At 38.3% G+C, this 17,184-nt stretch overlaps 1 protein-coding gene across 1 annotated transcript; it reads left to right on the forward strand.

The window, feature by feature from the left end:
- Window positions 1-259: 259 nt before the first annotated feature.
- LOC117323911 (testis-specific serine/threonine-protein kinase 1-like) lies at window positions 260-6,820 on the forward strand. Its single transcript, XM_033879443.1, has 4 exons — window positions 260-594; window positions 2,823-2,971; window positions 5,269-5,476; window positions 6,391-6,820. The coding sequence occupies exons 1-4, from the start codon at window positions 331-333 to the stop codon at window positions 6,652-6,654; spliced, it is 885 nt and encodes a 294-aa protein (XP_033735334.1). The 5' UTR covers window positions 260-330; the 3' UTR covers window positions 6,655-6,820.
- The last annotated feature ends 10,364 nt before the right edge of the window (window positions 6,821-17,184 follow it).

Here is a 17,184-nt window from a genome sequence, read left to right on the forward strand (position 1 = left end):
TAGAAGTACTTAGTTATGCCATATTAGGACCTCCAAACTCAAGCTGAAACTGTCCACCACCCAGTCCACTTCCGCATCAGTCCTTAATAGTGTATCAAATGGGATAGACGAGGAGAGTTGAAATTTTGTAATATGTACAGCGTAGGGCTACCGGTATCATTTCGTTTTCGGAATGTAACGCTTTACTATTTCCGGTTTAGTCTAAGTAAACATACAATACCCCTTTACGTCATAATGTTATTGTAATTATGACGTCATTAGGTCAGCATATTTATGACGTAATAACTAAGCTACGGTGTTGTTGGGCAAAGCCATTGACAAGTCGTCACGATGTCCAGCACTGTTGATGAGGTGGCCGAGCTAAAGAAAAGCGGCTATGCCCTCGGCGCCATGCTAGGAGAGGGTTCCTACGCCAAAGTCAAGAGCGCATATTCTTCAAAAATGAATGCCAGGGTTGCAGTGAAAATCATCAACAGGAAAAAAGCGCCTAAAGATTTCCGTGAAAAGTTCCTTCCACGAGAATTAGACATCATAAAAATGGTCGATCATCCAAATGTCGTGAAATTGTATGAAATTATAGAATTCAACGGAAAGGTATGCTTTTTCATCTGATGTCTCTGTGATTCTGACCGGAAGTGTGGTAGCCATCTGACACACGTAATGTTTAAAAGCGGTGTAAATAACATTAACAAATTTATAGTGTATTTATGATAGCAGGGCGTTAAACACGCCCACGTTGTAAAGAATAATCGTGATTCCGGCGGAAGTATTATTAAGAGACCGTTATAAAATCCTCACAGAACTAACGGAACACTATGGTAACCGGTTACACAATGATACATTTCTTTATTATCTTAGAATGACGATTTATCATATTCCTAATCACCACTTTACAACAGATGACAGACTGTAATTGTGAGGTATCCATAGACAATCCATTTGTATCGCCATTAAGGTATATATATCCATATACATATATCGTCAACGTGATATATTGATATTAATTTTCAAGTGACAACCAACTCGTACAGAATTAAATATAGGCCTACTCTACTCAGTTCCACTAAGTATGGGTAAGTGCCAGTCTGGATTGAATATGAACTGACTTGAACTGGGAAATTATAATGTGGAATTTGGATAAGTCGTTTCACATGTTAATAGTTCTGTCTGATAATAAATAGGCTTAACACGAATTAGGACGTAGACAATTCCTTTCGAAAAGTACATTTATCAGCTCAACATCATCGTGGGAAAACACTCCTTTTTATCTTTTTCAAAACTTCATATGTAGGTTCCTCTAGGTCCCTAGTTGTGCCCATTAAAATTGATTATGATCGGGAAATCAAAATGGCCGACAGGTGGCCATCTTGGATTTTTACAGTTGTAAGGATGTTATCGTTATCTATTGAGGAGTAAAAAAAGAAGGATATTTCTCCAACTTCTTATTTCGGTACCCATTGGTCCTTAGTTTTTCCCTTTAAATTATGAGTCTGTTCGTGAAAACAAAATGGCAGACACGAAAATCGCAGGCGGACATCTTGAATTTAGTAGATTTTTGTAGATTCCTCTTGGTCCGTAGTTAAATACTGAGACTGATTAGTTTAACACAATTTCCGACTGACGACCATTTAGAGGTTTGACAGTATAAGATTTAAAATTAAAAAAACGTTTCTCAGAAAGATTTTCATTGATCTTTCTCAAAGGTCATGTGTAGGTTCCCATTGTTCCCTGGTTTGTATATTCAAAATAGAGACGGTTAAGAAAACTAATATCCAATTTTCGAAAAATCGCCAAAATAACGCGAAAAGCGCCAAAACATGAAAGCCTTTTTGCGTTTAAAAAATTGATAGTATAGTAAAGTAGAATTTCGCCTTTTTTTTTCTTATGCGTTTTCAACCACCAAAAGCTCGAAAAAGAGAAACTGTCATTAATCAGTGACCATAGTCAGATGCTTGTACAATGATGTAGATAGCCTAAGTGGTTCCGTTGTCACCACCCTAAACTCATTTGAAATTGTGACGTCACCATGATTTGACAGAGAGTTATATGACAGTTGTCTACGTAGATGAAGCACAAGACACTTACTCAACCGGGGTACTTGATAGTATTATATTTTACCCTCGTTTTATCGATGTTAAGATTGAGTTATGGTTTCATTATCAGTAGTGGATCCAGGGGGAGGGGGTTACTGGGGTTCCTGGATCTGCGCCTCGTTATTATGTCGGTGTTATTGTTTCTGTACAGTTAGTACGTATCCGCCCGGTTTCTCTACATTCCCTACCCGTCTAGTTGTTTGATCAGACGTTGATGTATTTAAAGCTGTCCGGATGTTGAGGTGGATCATGGTTTTGACGTTACCCTCTATCTAATAGCTGTGCTACATTCTGCGTTGCTCCTGGTAAACAATTTGTTCAATCTATGTATTATCGTTAGTTCGGACGACTGCGTCCAATCATTTGTATGTGATTAATTAGGCGGTGATTGACAGCACGTTATTTGGTCCATCATATAATACATACATTTTGTACTTCTATGTCTAAGGTACAAAATCAATATTTGTGATAACTTGAAATAGTTTTGATATTTCGTTTTCTACTTTATTTACTAATCTCGGGTGGATGTGTTCGTTAAATATCTCCTAGCCTATTTCCTTATTGATTTGAATTAACGCGGAAAGCTTTAGTTATTTGGGCGGTCCGATTTAGTATGGTTGCTGTGACAGAGCTGACAGTAGCTGTGTATAGCATGGAGAAAAAAAATCCGATAGTAAAAAACAAACTCCCGGTTTTAAACGTATTCATTTGTACATTTTGATTTTCCAGGTGTTTATGGTCATGGAATATGCAGGTCATGGAGATCTTTTGGAATATATCAAACTCCGTGGCGCATTACAGGAAGATCGTGCGCAGAGCATGTTCAAGCAAATTGTCTACGCCATAGGTTACCTTCACGAGAGGAAAATAGTTCACAGGTGAGGAGATTATTACGCGTGTGGTATGTTGTTATAATTACGGGTTTATTTTGGACGCTGTGTTTGTGTGTTGTTTTGGATGCTGTTTTGTGTGTTGTTTTGGACGCTGTGTTTGTGTGTTGTTTTGGACGCTGTGTTTGTGTGTTGTTTTGGACGCTGTTTTGTGTGTTGTTTTGGACGCTGTTTTGTTTGTTGTTTAGGACGCTGTTTTGTGTGTTGCCTAGGCGCTGTGTTTGTGTGTTGTTTTGGATGATGTGTTTGTGTGTTGTTTAGGACGCTGTTTTGTGTGTTGCCTAGGCGCTGTGTTTGTGTGTTGTTTTGGATGATGTGTTTGTGTGTTGTTTAGGACGCTGTTTTGTGTGTTGCCTAGGCGCTGTGTTTGTGTGTTGTTTAGGACGCTGTTTTGTGTGTTGTTTTCCTAGGACGCTGTTTTGTGTGTTGTTTAGGACGCTGTGTTTGTGTGTTGTTTAGGACGCTGTGTTTGTGTGTTGTTTTGGACGCTGTGTTTGTGTGTTGTTTTGGACGCTGTGTTTGTGTGTTGTTTTGGATGATGTGTTTGTGTGTTGTTTTGGATGCTGTGTTTGTGTGTTGTTTTGGACGCCGTGTTTGTGTGTTGTTTTGGACGCTGTAGTTTTGTGTGGCCTTGGACCCTGTGTTTGGTGTTGATTTGGACGCTGTATTGTTTATTGTTTTCGATGGACACTTTGTGTGTTGATTTGCACGCTGTGTTTGTGTGTTGTTTTGGAAGCTTGTTGATGTGATATTTTGGACATTGTTTTGTGTGTTGTCATGGATGGACACTTTGTGTGTTGATTTGGATCTAGTGTTTGTGTTGATTTGCATGCTTGTTTATGTTTTGGACGCTTTATTTGCATGTGACCTTGGAAGCTCTGATTGGTGTTGGTTTGGATGCTGTGATTGTGTGTTGTTTTGGAAGCCATGTTTGTGTGTTACTCCATATTATGCGATTATTTGATATACAGTCAAACCTGCCTTAGCGACCACCTGAATTAAACGACTTCCTTTCATATGCGACCGTATTTTTTCCTCCCAACGTTATTTACTATACTAGTGACCTGAATTAAGCGACTACCTGTCAGACGCGACTAACGACCATCATTTCCGTGTCCCAAATGCTGAAAAGCGACTTTTTTCAGCGACTTTCCGAGTTTTAAAACGGAAGCAGAAGTCATAATCAAGAAGAAACCGGACGAACTTGTCTGCTTTCAAAGATTAAAAAATACTTTAGAAATGTATGAAATGTCTTATTCTGTCTCAAAAAATGTATTGAATTTATTATCTTTGCCCTGATAACACCCAAAAACGAACGAAACTGTACTTTACTTCTAAAGAATGAAAGGAGATGGGATATGGCGAAAAAACGTCCTCGCCATTCAGACGATTTTCACGAAATTTTGATAGATAAAAATACAAACATTTGCTTGACAAGTATGAAAAAGAGTGAATAAACAGTCAACTTACTGTTTAACTGAAATTTATGTTCTTTTTGAGACATTAGGACAGATATTTGCCAGTTAAAAACGTCTCCATCGTTATGAAGGAAATGCAGTTACGTGACTAATAATCCGGACGGAAGTCCGGACCAGGAATTCAGGAATGAAAAAAATAAAAAAAAAATTTTTTTTTGTAAATGTATCCGGCACTAGAAATAATCAAATTAGCCATTCAAACTCTTTGATTATTTTTTGTATTTTAAAATTTAAAAAATTATTGTAACATGCTAAAAGAATTTAAATATATATATTAATGAAAATAAAGAAACTGAATTAAATTTAAAAAAATAGATATTGTACTACATATGTAGAAATGGGGATATTTCTATATATTGTCCATTATTAATATTATAAGCATTTTATTTCATTAAGTGAATAGTGATTTTTTTTTTCTTTTTCTTTTTTTTCTTTCGTTTTCCTCAAGAGGTCTCTTACAGATTTGATTATATTCACAATCTTAATTGATGACTGAGGTAATTCCTTTTCATATATGTACTAATATTTGTAGCTGTTAAATTTTACATATGTGGCAGACTAATCATGAACTTTCCTTTTCGGGTAATTTTCTTTGAACCTGGATTAAGAGACCACCTGTCATATGTGACCTTTTTTATTGACTCCCTTGGAAGGTCACATATGACAGGTTTGACTGTATATTCAAACTGTAGTTTTGTTTGGTTAGTACGTCATAGAATTCATCCCGTTATAAAAACGGGACTAAAAACTTGTAGTGTAATCTGTACTCTGTATCTACTTCTGTATTCCGTAATATTCTATTTACAGAGATATGAAATGTGAAAACCTTCTGCTTGATTGCATGAACAACATCAAACTATCCGATTTTGGATTTGCTCGTTACTACGAGCCTAGTGACGTCAGTAAGACATTTTGCGGAAGTGCAGCATACGCAGCTCCGGAAGTGCTTCAAGGAATTCCATATCACCTACCATCACATGACGTCTGGAGTATGGGTGTTATTTTATATATCATGGTAATGTCTGTCTCTTATGTTTTACCAATGGAAAGATCATCTTGGGTTTTTTTGCTGCCTCATTCATTATAACATGTAAGATAATTAGAGGCCATCGTCGTATATACTCACGGTTGATTACTCTATGCTACCCTACACTTTAAGTGTAGCGCAGTGTTCAATCAACCGTGGGTATATAACGATTTCTTTTACTCCAATAATATGCTGTGGTTTTCCGTCGGTCGATTTGTGCAGTGTCATTGAGACGGGCATTCCATTTCATTCTAATGCTACGGTTACACTACATTATGTATGTCCCCGGCGGTCACGATAGTCCCGTTTCAATCCACCCGCAAGGACGAAACGGGATGGACGGGCAAAAGTGAATGCCGGTCCAGATTTTAACTCCGTGAAAATACGCAGGTGTCTGCTTCTGGTTAATGTTTAAAGAAAAAAAATTAACCCCCTACTCCTACTATATCCACTAGGTGTAACACTTGCAGACCGGACAATGCATCGACTGCGGAAAGAAAGTAGCCTATCTATCATAGAGCTGTTTTAAAACGGGCAGTCTGATTGGTCGGCAACTATAGTTAGTATTGTTTACAGAGCTGTTGACCAATTAGATTGCCCGTTGCAAAGCCGCTCTGAAATATATAGCGTACTTCCGTTCACAGTCGATGCATCGTCGGCTACCACGACCGCATTTGGTTCATTTTTTGATCTTCAAATCATTGCCACACGACAAAAAATAACATGCGAGCTCGATACCTAGTTAACAAGTTGAAAGTAGGAAGGGAAGCACCTTTCAAGTTTCATCACGTTCTGCATAGTGTACATTTTATCCTATTTTTTGCCATGTTTATCATTGTTCGCAGTACTTATATATACATGTACCTTGATTTTATGAACATTTTGTTTATTGTCTGGTTTAGGTGTGCGCGTCCATGCCCTACGACGACTCGAATATCAAAAAAATGGTGAGTCAACAACTGGAGAAGAAAATAGGGTTCTCCAGACACAAGAAGTTGTCTGTAGATGTGAAGGACCTAATCATAAGACTTATGGAGGTTAACGTCAAGAAGAGGCCGAATGTCGTTACGATCAAAGACCACCCATTCGTACTGAGTGCTGCAGCTAATGGCGAGTGTGACAAAAACCAGCAGGCGATTAATGGTTGTTATAGACAGGAGGGATAACTCCCAAGGCTCGGCACTCAAGTTAGAACTGCTAACAAGCTAGTCATTGTAAAATTGGTTATGTTTTCAAAATGAATAGCCATGTATTTATTGTTAAATTGGTTTAGTAGTCGATAATATTCAACATATACATACTAAATACATATTAAAATGATATGTTATGTCATTTATTAAAATTCTTCTTATTTGTTGATATAATACATTTCAACACTTAATACTCGGTGGCACATATCAACACTAAATACTCAGTGGCACATATCAACACTAAACACAAGGTTGCGAATATCACCATTTAATACTCGGTGGCGCATATCAACACTAAACACTAGGAGGCGCATATCAACACTAAATACAAGGTGGCGCATATCAACACTTAATACTAGGTGGCGCATATCAACACTTAATACTCACGGTGGCGCATATCAACACTAAATACAAGGTGGCGCATATCAACACTTAATACTAGGTGGCGCATATCAACACTAAATACAAGGTGGCGCATATCAACACTTAATACTAGGTGGCGCATATCAACACTTAATACTAGGTGGCGCATATCAACACTAAATACAAGGTGGCGCATATCAACACTTAATACTAGGTGGCGCATATCAACACTAAATACAAGGTGGCGCATATCAACACTTAATACAAGGTGGCGCATATCAACACTTAATACTAGGTGGCGCATATCAACACTAAACACTAGGTGGCGCATATCAACACTAAATACAAGGTGGCGCATATCAACACTTAATACTAGGTGGCGCATATCAACACTTAATACTAGGTGGCGCATATCAACACTTAATACAAGGTGGCGCATATCAACACTTAATACTAGGTGGCGCATATCAACACTAAATACAAGGTGGCGCATATCAACACTTAATACTAGGTGGCGCATATCAACACTTAATACTAGGTGGCGCATATCAACACTAAATACAAGGTGGCGCATATCAACACTTAATACTAGGTGGCGCATATCAACACTTAATACTAGGTGGCGCATATCAACACTTAATACTAGGTGGCGCATATCAACACTAAATACAAGGTGGCGCATATCAACACTTAATACTAGGTGGCGCATATCAACACTTAATACTAGGTGGCGCATATCAACACTTAATACTAGGTGGCGCATATCAACACTTAATACTCGGTGGCGCATATCAACACTAAATACTAGGTGGCGCATATCAACACTTAATACTCGGTGGCGCATATCAACACTTAATACTAGGTGGCGCATATCAACACTAACTACTAGGTAATTATCCGGTCATCACAGTATCTCTTCTAAGTTGATAGAGAATAGAACACGTTAATAAATTACATGTACATAATTTTCTCTGCAGAACCAATTACTGGCAACAGTTTGCAGCGATATTCAATCCCAGTACACTTTGTTGCTAGATTTTGTTTCATCAGCAGAATTTCAGTCATATTGCAAGTTTGACTCGATTTCAGTTGCGATTGTAATATTTTGTCGCGGGTAAAATCGATTGAATATTAATGGCTGAGCTAGTTTCATATAACAACATCCGAAATTAATGCTCAACGCCTTACGTTTTTCTATTTAGTGATCAGAAAAAAAAAACCCATCAAAATATCCAAATAGCATAATCCTCATTTGTAATCTGGATAGGTTAAACTCATCCGACTGTTATCTGAATAGACCCAATTTTCTATTTAGACCTGAATAGGAAAAATATTCACGAAAAAAGACGGATCCATGCATTCGAAATCGTGCGCGATGATCCAGTCATGGTTACCAGATTACTTGACGAAAACAGTTACATTTTGGAAGAAGCTAGCAACGCCCGCGGTGACTGTAAACTGCATTACTGTCCTCTAAAAACTCTCTCGTTACGAAGAAAACGATTAACCCATCCCTGATAACCACAAATATTAAAATGCCGAATCAATATTCCTGACAAGCACGCTACATGATAGATTTATGTTGGTTTACACATTAAACCACCTAATCTGGAATCCAATATGGCTTCCTCGTCCTAGAATCTGATTGGCCATGTCAGTGTTGATCTACATCGTAGTTCTAACTGTCTAAGTCGACCATACCTAATACCTAAAAGATGATGGTTCGTAGCGAAATCTTTATTACTTGAGGTTTGTCTTAAACCTTTTGACATTTGGACACAAAGGCTTACTGGTTTTTTTAAATGCATATATTATCCTAAATATGATCTAGGATACTGGCCACGTGGGACATACCCCCATGGTTATCTGTTCAGCAGAGATTAATGGTGTTGGAGCTGTCATGCTGGATCCAAACATTGTAATTTTGCTGTTATGCCTCGAGTGGATCTGACATCGTACAATATCCCTTGAAAGTCGATAAACCCAGTGTAACCAGCTGCCAGTGATATTTGTGTCAAAGAATATTGTCCGAAGGTATTCCATGTCTAACTTTGGAAAGTCACAATTATCCGAAGTCGCATCTAGTTTGACAAGTAGTGACTTGGTCCTTCTGGTAAGATCTGGCTCATCTTTCACACGCTGAACTAAGGTGTTGTGAACACAAAGCCGCACTTTTCTTTTGTCAACCAATGTCCTATACTTTGTGCCTCACTCTGGTGTTCTAACATATATGGGTCCTCGGATTCCATTCAGACAAGCTGTTACTATTCTAACGAGTGCCTCGATGGCATAAATGAAATAGTTTCGAGGCAAGTTGTGTTTTGAAAACAAGCAGCCATTGTTTGAAGCGTCCATGATGTGACTCCGCTACTCATCTGGGTTTAGTTATGGGTCTCTCAAGGTTCGCTTGTATGTCGTCGTGTTGAGTCGCCCAGATTTTAGAAAACATCTTTTTTGTTAAACTACTTGATTCCAAATCTGTTAAAACATCCCTAAACCCTCGATCAACAACGGTGACATTTGTAATCTTTGGATCATTATATCGCTTTCAGAAAAAGGTCTTACTGTGTCCAGAATGTAACTGTGAAGTAAGGCTATGCTTATGAACTTCAAATAGTTCCACTTCTTTGGCCTCAGTAGGAGATTTCCTGGAGATTATGATAAAAAATCTAAGAAATAAAGATAATATACCGTCAAATATGACAGTCGCCCGCTTACCGAAAGTGTTTCCGATAACACTGTGTTTTCTCCTGTAAGATGTTCACGTCCAAGGAACAATGGGGCAATCATGATGTCTAATGCGTTTAATATGGAATGAAATGTTTTCGATGATACTGGAAAATGTCATGTTAAAAAGAATATTATTTCCACGATATGTCCACTTTTACCTGTTCCTCGTGGTTTGAGTGTAAATACCACTGTCAATAGAGGACCAACGATGTGAAAGAATTTCTAGAAACTGTGTTCTTGTCAAACCTGTCAAGGCTTTACAATCTACATCATCCACATTTCTCCGTTCATCAGTGCGAATTTCATCATTAGGCTTAAGATCTTTCACTATGAGATGATGCGAACAAATATGCGAGGACCAAGGACACCACAATTTGTTATGAAAGGTGAGTTGGTGTTTGTGCGCTTAGGGCAAATTTCGAGTTTTGATTGAAACTGTTTATTCATAGTGTGCATTTGGCGTGGTAAGACTGGCCACAATATTGATCTTCTATGGATGATTATAGGATGTGCCGTCACGTATCATCATCAACACCAACGTTTTGATCTTCAGGTTGTGGCTTTCGTTAATAATTCGCTGATTCTTCTTGAAACACATCACAAACATGTCAATCTCTTGATAATTAGTACAGTTATTGCCATCTGCTTTTAAAACATCAAGCGACCAAATGTGCGGGGGAAGTGTTATGTTTCTGGCAGATTTCTTGGTTTTAATATCTCTCCTAAAGACAACTTTACAATCCGCACCTACATACCTGTCTATCATTATGAGAATGATATGGAACTGTATAAGGTATTTAAATTCTCTGTCAGACGCGATTTTATAAATAAGGTAGAAGCGCTTTGATATAATATCTAACGTCCTAATTATAATTAAAAGCGATGGTCATTTAAGGACGTGGCCTACACACGTCGACATTAATGGTATGCGTGCTACAGGTTGTTATATATTACGATAAGCACACGTGTACATTAAGGTTTCGAGTGTAATAGGATAGGGTTGTCTGTCCTGTCCACTATCGTTCAATCATTGGGGTGACACATATCAAAGAAAAAAATCAACACTTTGGACAAATGGTTAAATGGTGATTGTTTTTCAAGGTTAGCGTAAGTGATAAAGCTCTCTATATGCTAAATAATTTTGCATTAACTGAATATGGAAATGTCATTTGTTCACAATTAAAGACTCTTGTCACAAAATGCTAAATAATAGATATTATCGGCTCTATACATTCTGCTTTTAGTATTTTGGTATTTAGTTTATGTTCAAACCTTCCTTTTTCGTTAAAATAGATAATTATATTTTTATCTGTTTTGTGACAATCTGCGTTCTTAGTTTAGTTACGTAATTAGCTAATTAGGCAAGTGCATCATCGATTGGTTTGGTTAAGAGCCTTGCCACGTGAACCAACTGTGATAGCACAAAGTAATGTATCGGTGAGTGGTCTCTTAGGGTTTAACAGTCTTTATGCCGACCCTTATAGGAAATTTGCATTGCTGGAAACCCAACCTTTTCGAGACTTTGATCCTAATAACGATATTGTAATTTGTAACTGTTTTTATCGCCTAATTGACTGTCTCTTTACTAGGTTTCTTCCCATCAAATAGAGTTTGTTCTGTCGGCGTCTATAACGTGGAAACCGTCACCGGTTAAGATTAGAGAACTATTACATGCCTTTTAAATGATTCTTTCTTGACACGAATATCAAAGAAAGTTTCAGAAGATCCCTATTGTCATATCTCGATGATCAAACAGCTACGATATTTATAAGGTAAATGAAAGCAACGCAAGCCAGTAGTTAAGACATGCCACACGAGGGTCGTAGGTCAGGTTAGCAACCCGAGGGTCGTAGGTAAGGTAAGCAACCCGAGGGTCGTAGGTAAGGTTAGCAACCCGAGGGTCGTACGTAAGGTTAGCAACCCGAGGGTTGTAGGTAAGGTTAGCAACCCGAGGGTTGTAGGTAAGGTTAGCAACCCGAGGGTCGTAGGTAAGGTGAGCAACCCGAGGGTCGTACGTAAGGTTAGCAACCCGAGGGTCGTACGTAAGGTTAGCAACCCGAGGGTGGTAGGTAAGGTTAGCAACCCGAGGGTTGTAGGTAAGGTTAGCAACCCGAAGGTTGTAGGTAAGACAATTCACACGAGGGTCGTAGGTAAGACAATCCACACGAGGGTCGTAGGTAAGACAATCCACACGAGGGTCGTAGGTAAGACAATCCACACGAGGGTCGTATGTAAGACAATCCACACGAGGGTCGTATGTAAGACAATCCACACGAGGGTCGTAGGTAAGACAATCCACACGAGGATCGTATGTAAGACACCACACGAGGGTCGTAGGTAAGACAATCCACACGAGGGTCGTAGGTAAGACAATCCACACGAGGGTCGTAGGTAGGACAATCCACACGAGGGTCGTAGGTAGGACAATCCACACGAGGGTCGAAGATAAGACAATCCACACGAGGGTCGTATGTAAGACAATCCACACGAGGGGTCGTCGGTTAGACATTACACACGAGGGTCGTCGGTAAGACAAGTCACACGAGGTCGTCGGTTAGACATTACACACGACGGTCGTACGAGGGTAAGACAAGCCACGAGGGTCGTAGGTAAGACAAGCCACGAGGGTCGTATGTAAGACAATCCACACGAGGGTCGTCGGTTAGACATTACACACGAGGATCGTACGAGGTAAGACAAGCCACGAGGGTCGTTGGTACGTTACACTGCAATACAAGATCTAACAATACCCCGTAGGAGGTCATCTTAGCATGACTGTTGAACTCAGCCAATCAGTGCGTCGCTTATGAAATTTTCGTTGTGATTTCATTCTTCGGAAGTATAAATACTTACTTAACGACCCCGAGGTATTCTGATGGTCGATAGCAACGGTAAACAATATGGCTTCGCCCACTCTGGCTCACCAAGAAACACCTCAACCTTTTTATAGTTTAACAAACATGTGCTGCCTGTGTTTCTTTTTCTTAATCGCACCAGACAGTGAAGGCAACAGCGTCGTGAATAAATATTAAACTTGAAAGGGAATAACGTGTACGGTAACGATTTTCGAAGTCCAGTTGGCAACACAATCCGTCCTGTCGACGAGATGTTGTATGTAACGTCCAGAGGATAAGCATTTTTTTTCATTACCGTAGCTGTTAAGATAGTCTTCCAATACTGTGTGTCAAATCAAGCGCTGAATTTAGCCGTATACACTAAGGAGACGGAACCGAAGGCTCGTATAAGGACTATTTGTCATAGGTTGATTATAATGACGTCATTGACCAGTTTTCATTGGCTTTTATTTGAAGCTCAAAGGTCATGCTGAGAAGACCTCCCGTGGAGTATTGTTAGATCTCGTATTGTAATGTGTCTAACTTTAATTAGATTGTCGCATTGTCACTTTTAACAGTTCAGAAAACGCGTAAAAACCAGGGAAATATCGGAAGTATTCAGCACAGATTGAAAAGTATATATAACCATTAGTGACGCAAAAGCTTTTGGCAAGTCCTTATTAACTTGCCCGCGCCAGGAAACAGAAAATAAACACTCGGAAAACGGGCATAAACGTACGTGTTTACCCAATTATCGATAAAACACCTGCCTTAAATGTAGGGGATGACCACACACATGTTAGTGTCCTCCATGCGATGGTACGTTCTGTGTGACTCGAAGCCATTGAACATTGTTTGTTAAAAAAAAAACAGAAAAGAAAACTGGAGAGAAATGTTTACATGTATATCCATAACGACCTGAGTTTCATCATATAAATGATATTTCCTGTTGAACTGGAACAAACGCCCAAGCTAAAACTTCGATGCATATTTACTTTGCCGTGCTCAGGAAAAACGGTGCTTAAGCTTATCACCGCCACAGGCAGGCGCGAAATCTCTTAAATCTAAACAAGGGTTCTTGGATGTTTTTGAGATAAAAATTTAGTTCTACGTACTCTATTTCTGTTAAAAACGAACTTTTTGTATATTGTTTTTTTAAACTGCAAAATCGCATCGCTTTCATGATTCTCAGTTCTCATTTTGGGCATTTCTTTTCGCTTACAAGGGTTGCGTGCGGCGCATGCGCAGTTGTTGTTTTTACATTGGATTAAAACATGTGCTTATGTTAACCATGCCTTTCCGACTGCGAGAGTTAGCATCAAGATGTGAAGCTGTTGAAATTTAAATCGAGTGGCTTATCGGCTTCGGATTAGTATTGGATTTACTTGCCTTATATATATCATGCCGGCCAATACATTTCCCAATGGTGTCCATCAACCCGTATCTCTCGAAACCTTATGTTGTTAATTTCTCCGTTATTAATCAACACAGGTCATGGGTATCATGATAATGGGACCAAACTCTTAAATATGGAATCTTTGCACATGTAAACACAGTAGGTAGGGGACGCTGGGAAGTTGCTATCTAGAAATGGAAAATTAACAATTCCCATACAGCTATATATATGTAATTATAAGATGTTCCTGTTGGTAAGCGGCCGATGTCGAAGAGTGCCGGTATACAAATACAAAAATCATGTCAATGTACGTGGGTAACACACTATACTTCAATTACTGTTTCATTTTATTGTTATTCATGTATAGTGTGTATGGATCATATATGATTATTCCTATTCTTACCCAAGATTTGAGCTCTTAGATTTTAAGCATTTTCACATTAACGAACATTCTAGTCACTTTAATAATTCATATGACAAGACAACGTTGTTATTTCCCCCTTGGTAGCCTTCAGGAGGTCACGGTAACGTCACACAGTTATCGCCAAGCAAGCTTCACGAATATGAAGAACTCTGAACATAACAAGGGGACTGTTTTAGGAAAAATAATTCTACCGCAGAGTTTGAGGAAAATATGCAGAATCTTAAAATAGCCCTAAACTCCACAGTCTAACTATTTGTCTCGAAACATTCTTCTTACTTTATTCAGATGTCATAATAATATATAATAGTGGCAGTTTTATTAATTGAAATGTTTCCCAATATGCCATATTTGTGTAATATAATTTATAGCCGCCATTTGCATTTCAAGGTCGAAAGAGAATAAATGTTAATGCGTTTATGATTTTTATATGGACAAATCTGGTCAAACCAGTGTCTCAATCACCTGCTATAGACACTAATGAACGTAACGACATGGCTACTTTGTGCAATATACGTGACCCACAGGAGCCTACTCTGTTCTCCTGAAACTTGAACCTGATGCATGGTTTACCGAAAATTAACAAGCAGCCTAACAAGTAATATTTCAATAGCAAGACCAATGTTTAGCAATGACATCCCTCCACCATTTGTAAATTTCTATAATATATTTATATGTGGAGATATAGCTAATAACCCTGTATAAAACAATAAGAAATCCTGATCCTAGACCGATAAGGAAAGTCCTGTAATGCAGCAAAACCACTTAACTGTCATCAAATGTAAACAAACACTTCTGCTGTAAAATGTTTTTATTGAACACGCCTTCACACCAGTGTGGTTTACGTCACGTTCTCAAAACGAGACTGACGACAACACTAGGCACTTTAACAAGCATAAAAAAAATATAATATTTTCGAATGAGAGTCGACGGCCATCTTGCCACTGTCAATAGCCGACCAATGAAATCACGGTTTACAAAACTTGAATGGCACGTTTTCTGTGTAGCGAATAGACATTTTCGTGTCCGACTAAAGAAAACTAATCACTTTTCAGAGTTTCGAAGCTGCGTGTGAAAGAAATAGACTATTTAGGCATGATTTCTTGGTGTCATGTTAAAGGTTACTATCTTAACTTTTGATTAAGACTATCGCCATTGGAAATTTTTTTCTGGTAAAATTTTGACGACACTTTGAATGAAATTGGCCAACTTTTGCAGGACGGAGGAGTTCCAGTACAATACAATGTATGTGTACCATCCAATATAACTACCCACGAACAAATGACGCAAATACTTTTGTAAGTACCGTATTAGGGACGTAGACAATTGACAATCACCGCAAATTTCACTTAAATATAACATAAGTGTTTAACATTTAGTGACGTCAACAACTGCGCTGTAATTAGACAACTTGGCCAATCTGTCAAAAACAACAATATACAACGTCATCTACATACGTCTACGTAGGCAGGCAGTTTTAGCTACCATTTATTTGTTATTACTTATATGTTATCTATCATTATTAATACTGACGTATTATTTATTATATATTTGATAATATTACTGATATCTATTACCATCTTTTGTGTTTATGTTTCGTTCTGGAGAACTCAATTTCCTGGAAACTAATCAAAACACTTTTGTTACTTGTTATAACTTAATACATAATTGTTATTACTTAATATTTATTTGTTATTGCTTAATATCGCTTATTATCCAGACAACATCTGTTTAGTAAAATGTTTACTTTAATCAATAAAGCGTACAGTATAATTTTTTATCAATAATTTAGAATATTCCACAGAGCAGAAGCCGTCCATTTCGTCGGACGCCTTACCAAGTTCTGTAGTGATTATCAAATAACAAAAAAATTGTAACAACTAAATAATAACAAAAAGCTGTTAACTGAAAATGTCCCTCCATGGCTTCCGTGCCATTCTGACTGCCTGACTGTCCTCTTACATTCTCTGTTGCCATGCGGTGCGTACTTGTTCTGTAATATCAAACGGCGTACGTCATCTGCTCTGGCGACCTTCAATCTGTACTTAAATGGTGGGCATGCCATCTCCATTTCGTGGTACGGTCCTCTTCTGGGCCTGACTATCGACCTGATCGGTTAGACCCAATAACTCACCCAAGTGTTAGCATATCTCCTGAGGAATCCTTTCTGCGGCATTGTAATCGTTCTTTTATCTGGAGTCGACACAACATTGTCCAAATAGGCAGAAATAGTCCTCATGAATATTCATTACAACTAAAAACACATTGACGTCATATGGAATTCCTTTGTATTGAGAAAAATATCGTAATCGAATAGACGACAATGGCGAGTGGTTTTGTGTTTGGGTCGCCATGCTCAAATATACCAATGGATTGGATATTGTGTGTTTTTATTTATTCTTCATTGGGTAAAATTGGGCTTCTCTCCGAGTCTCTATGATTCCTGTTTAAGCCATTGTGCAATAAGCCTTTTGGTCATGTGTACGATTTAGTTGTGTGTATCCACATCGACGTTTATGAAGTAGTACAAATGATTGAATTGATAGTTGACAAACAGCTGAATCTTTGGTAAATTGATGAGACTCTTAGAGTCGTTTTTGTTTTCTTTTCAGGCTGAATACATATCGAAATGCTTATCAGAACAGGTTAAATGTCGGATGTCTTATGTATAACTTAAAATCACAGACACTACACGATCTTCTACATGAACAGCGTAACCGGAAGGGAAGAAATTTTTTATTTTTTAATGTTAATTTTGTAAA

This window comes from Pecten maximus, chromosome 3 (assembly GCF_902652985.1).
Source record: "Pecten maximus chromosome 3, xPecMax1.1, whole genome shotgun sequence".
In the NCBI taxonomy this organism is placed as follows: domain Eukaryota; kingdom Metazoa; phylum Mollusca; class Bivalvia; order Pectinida; family Pectinidae; genus Pecten; species Pecten maximus.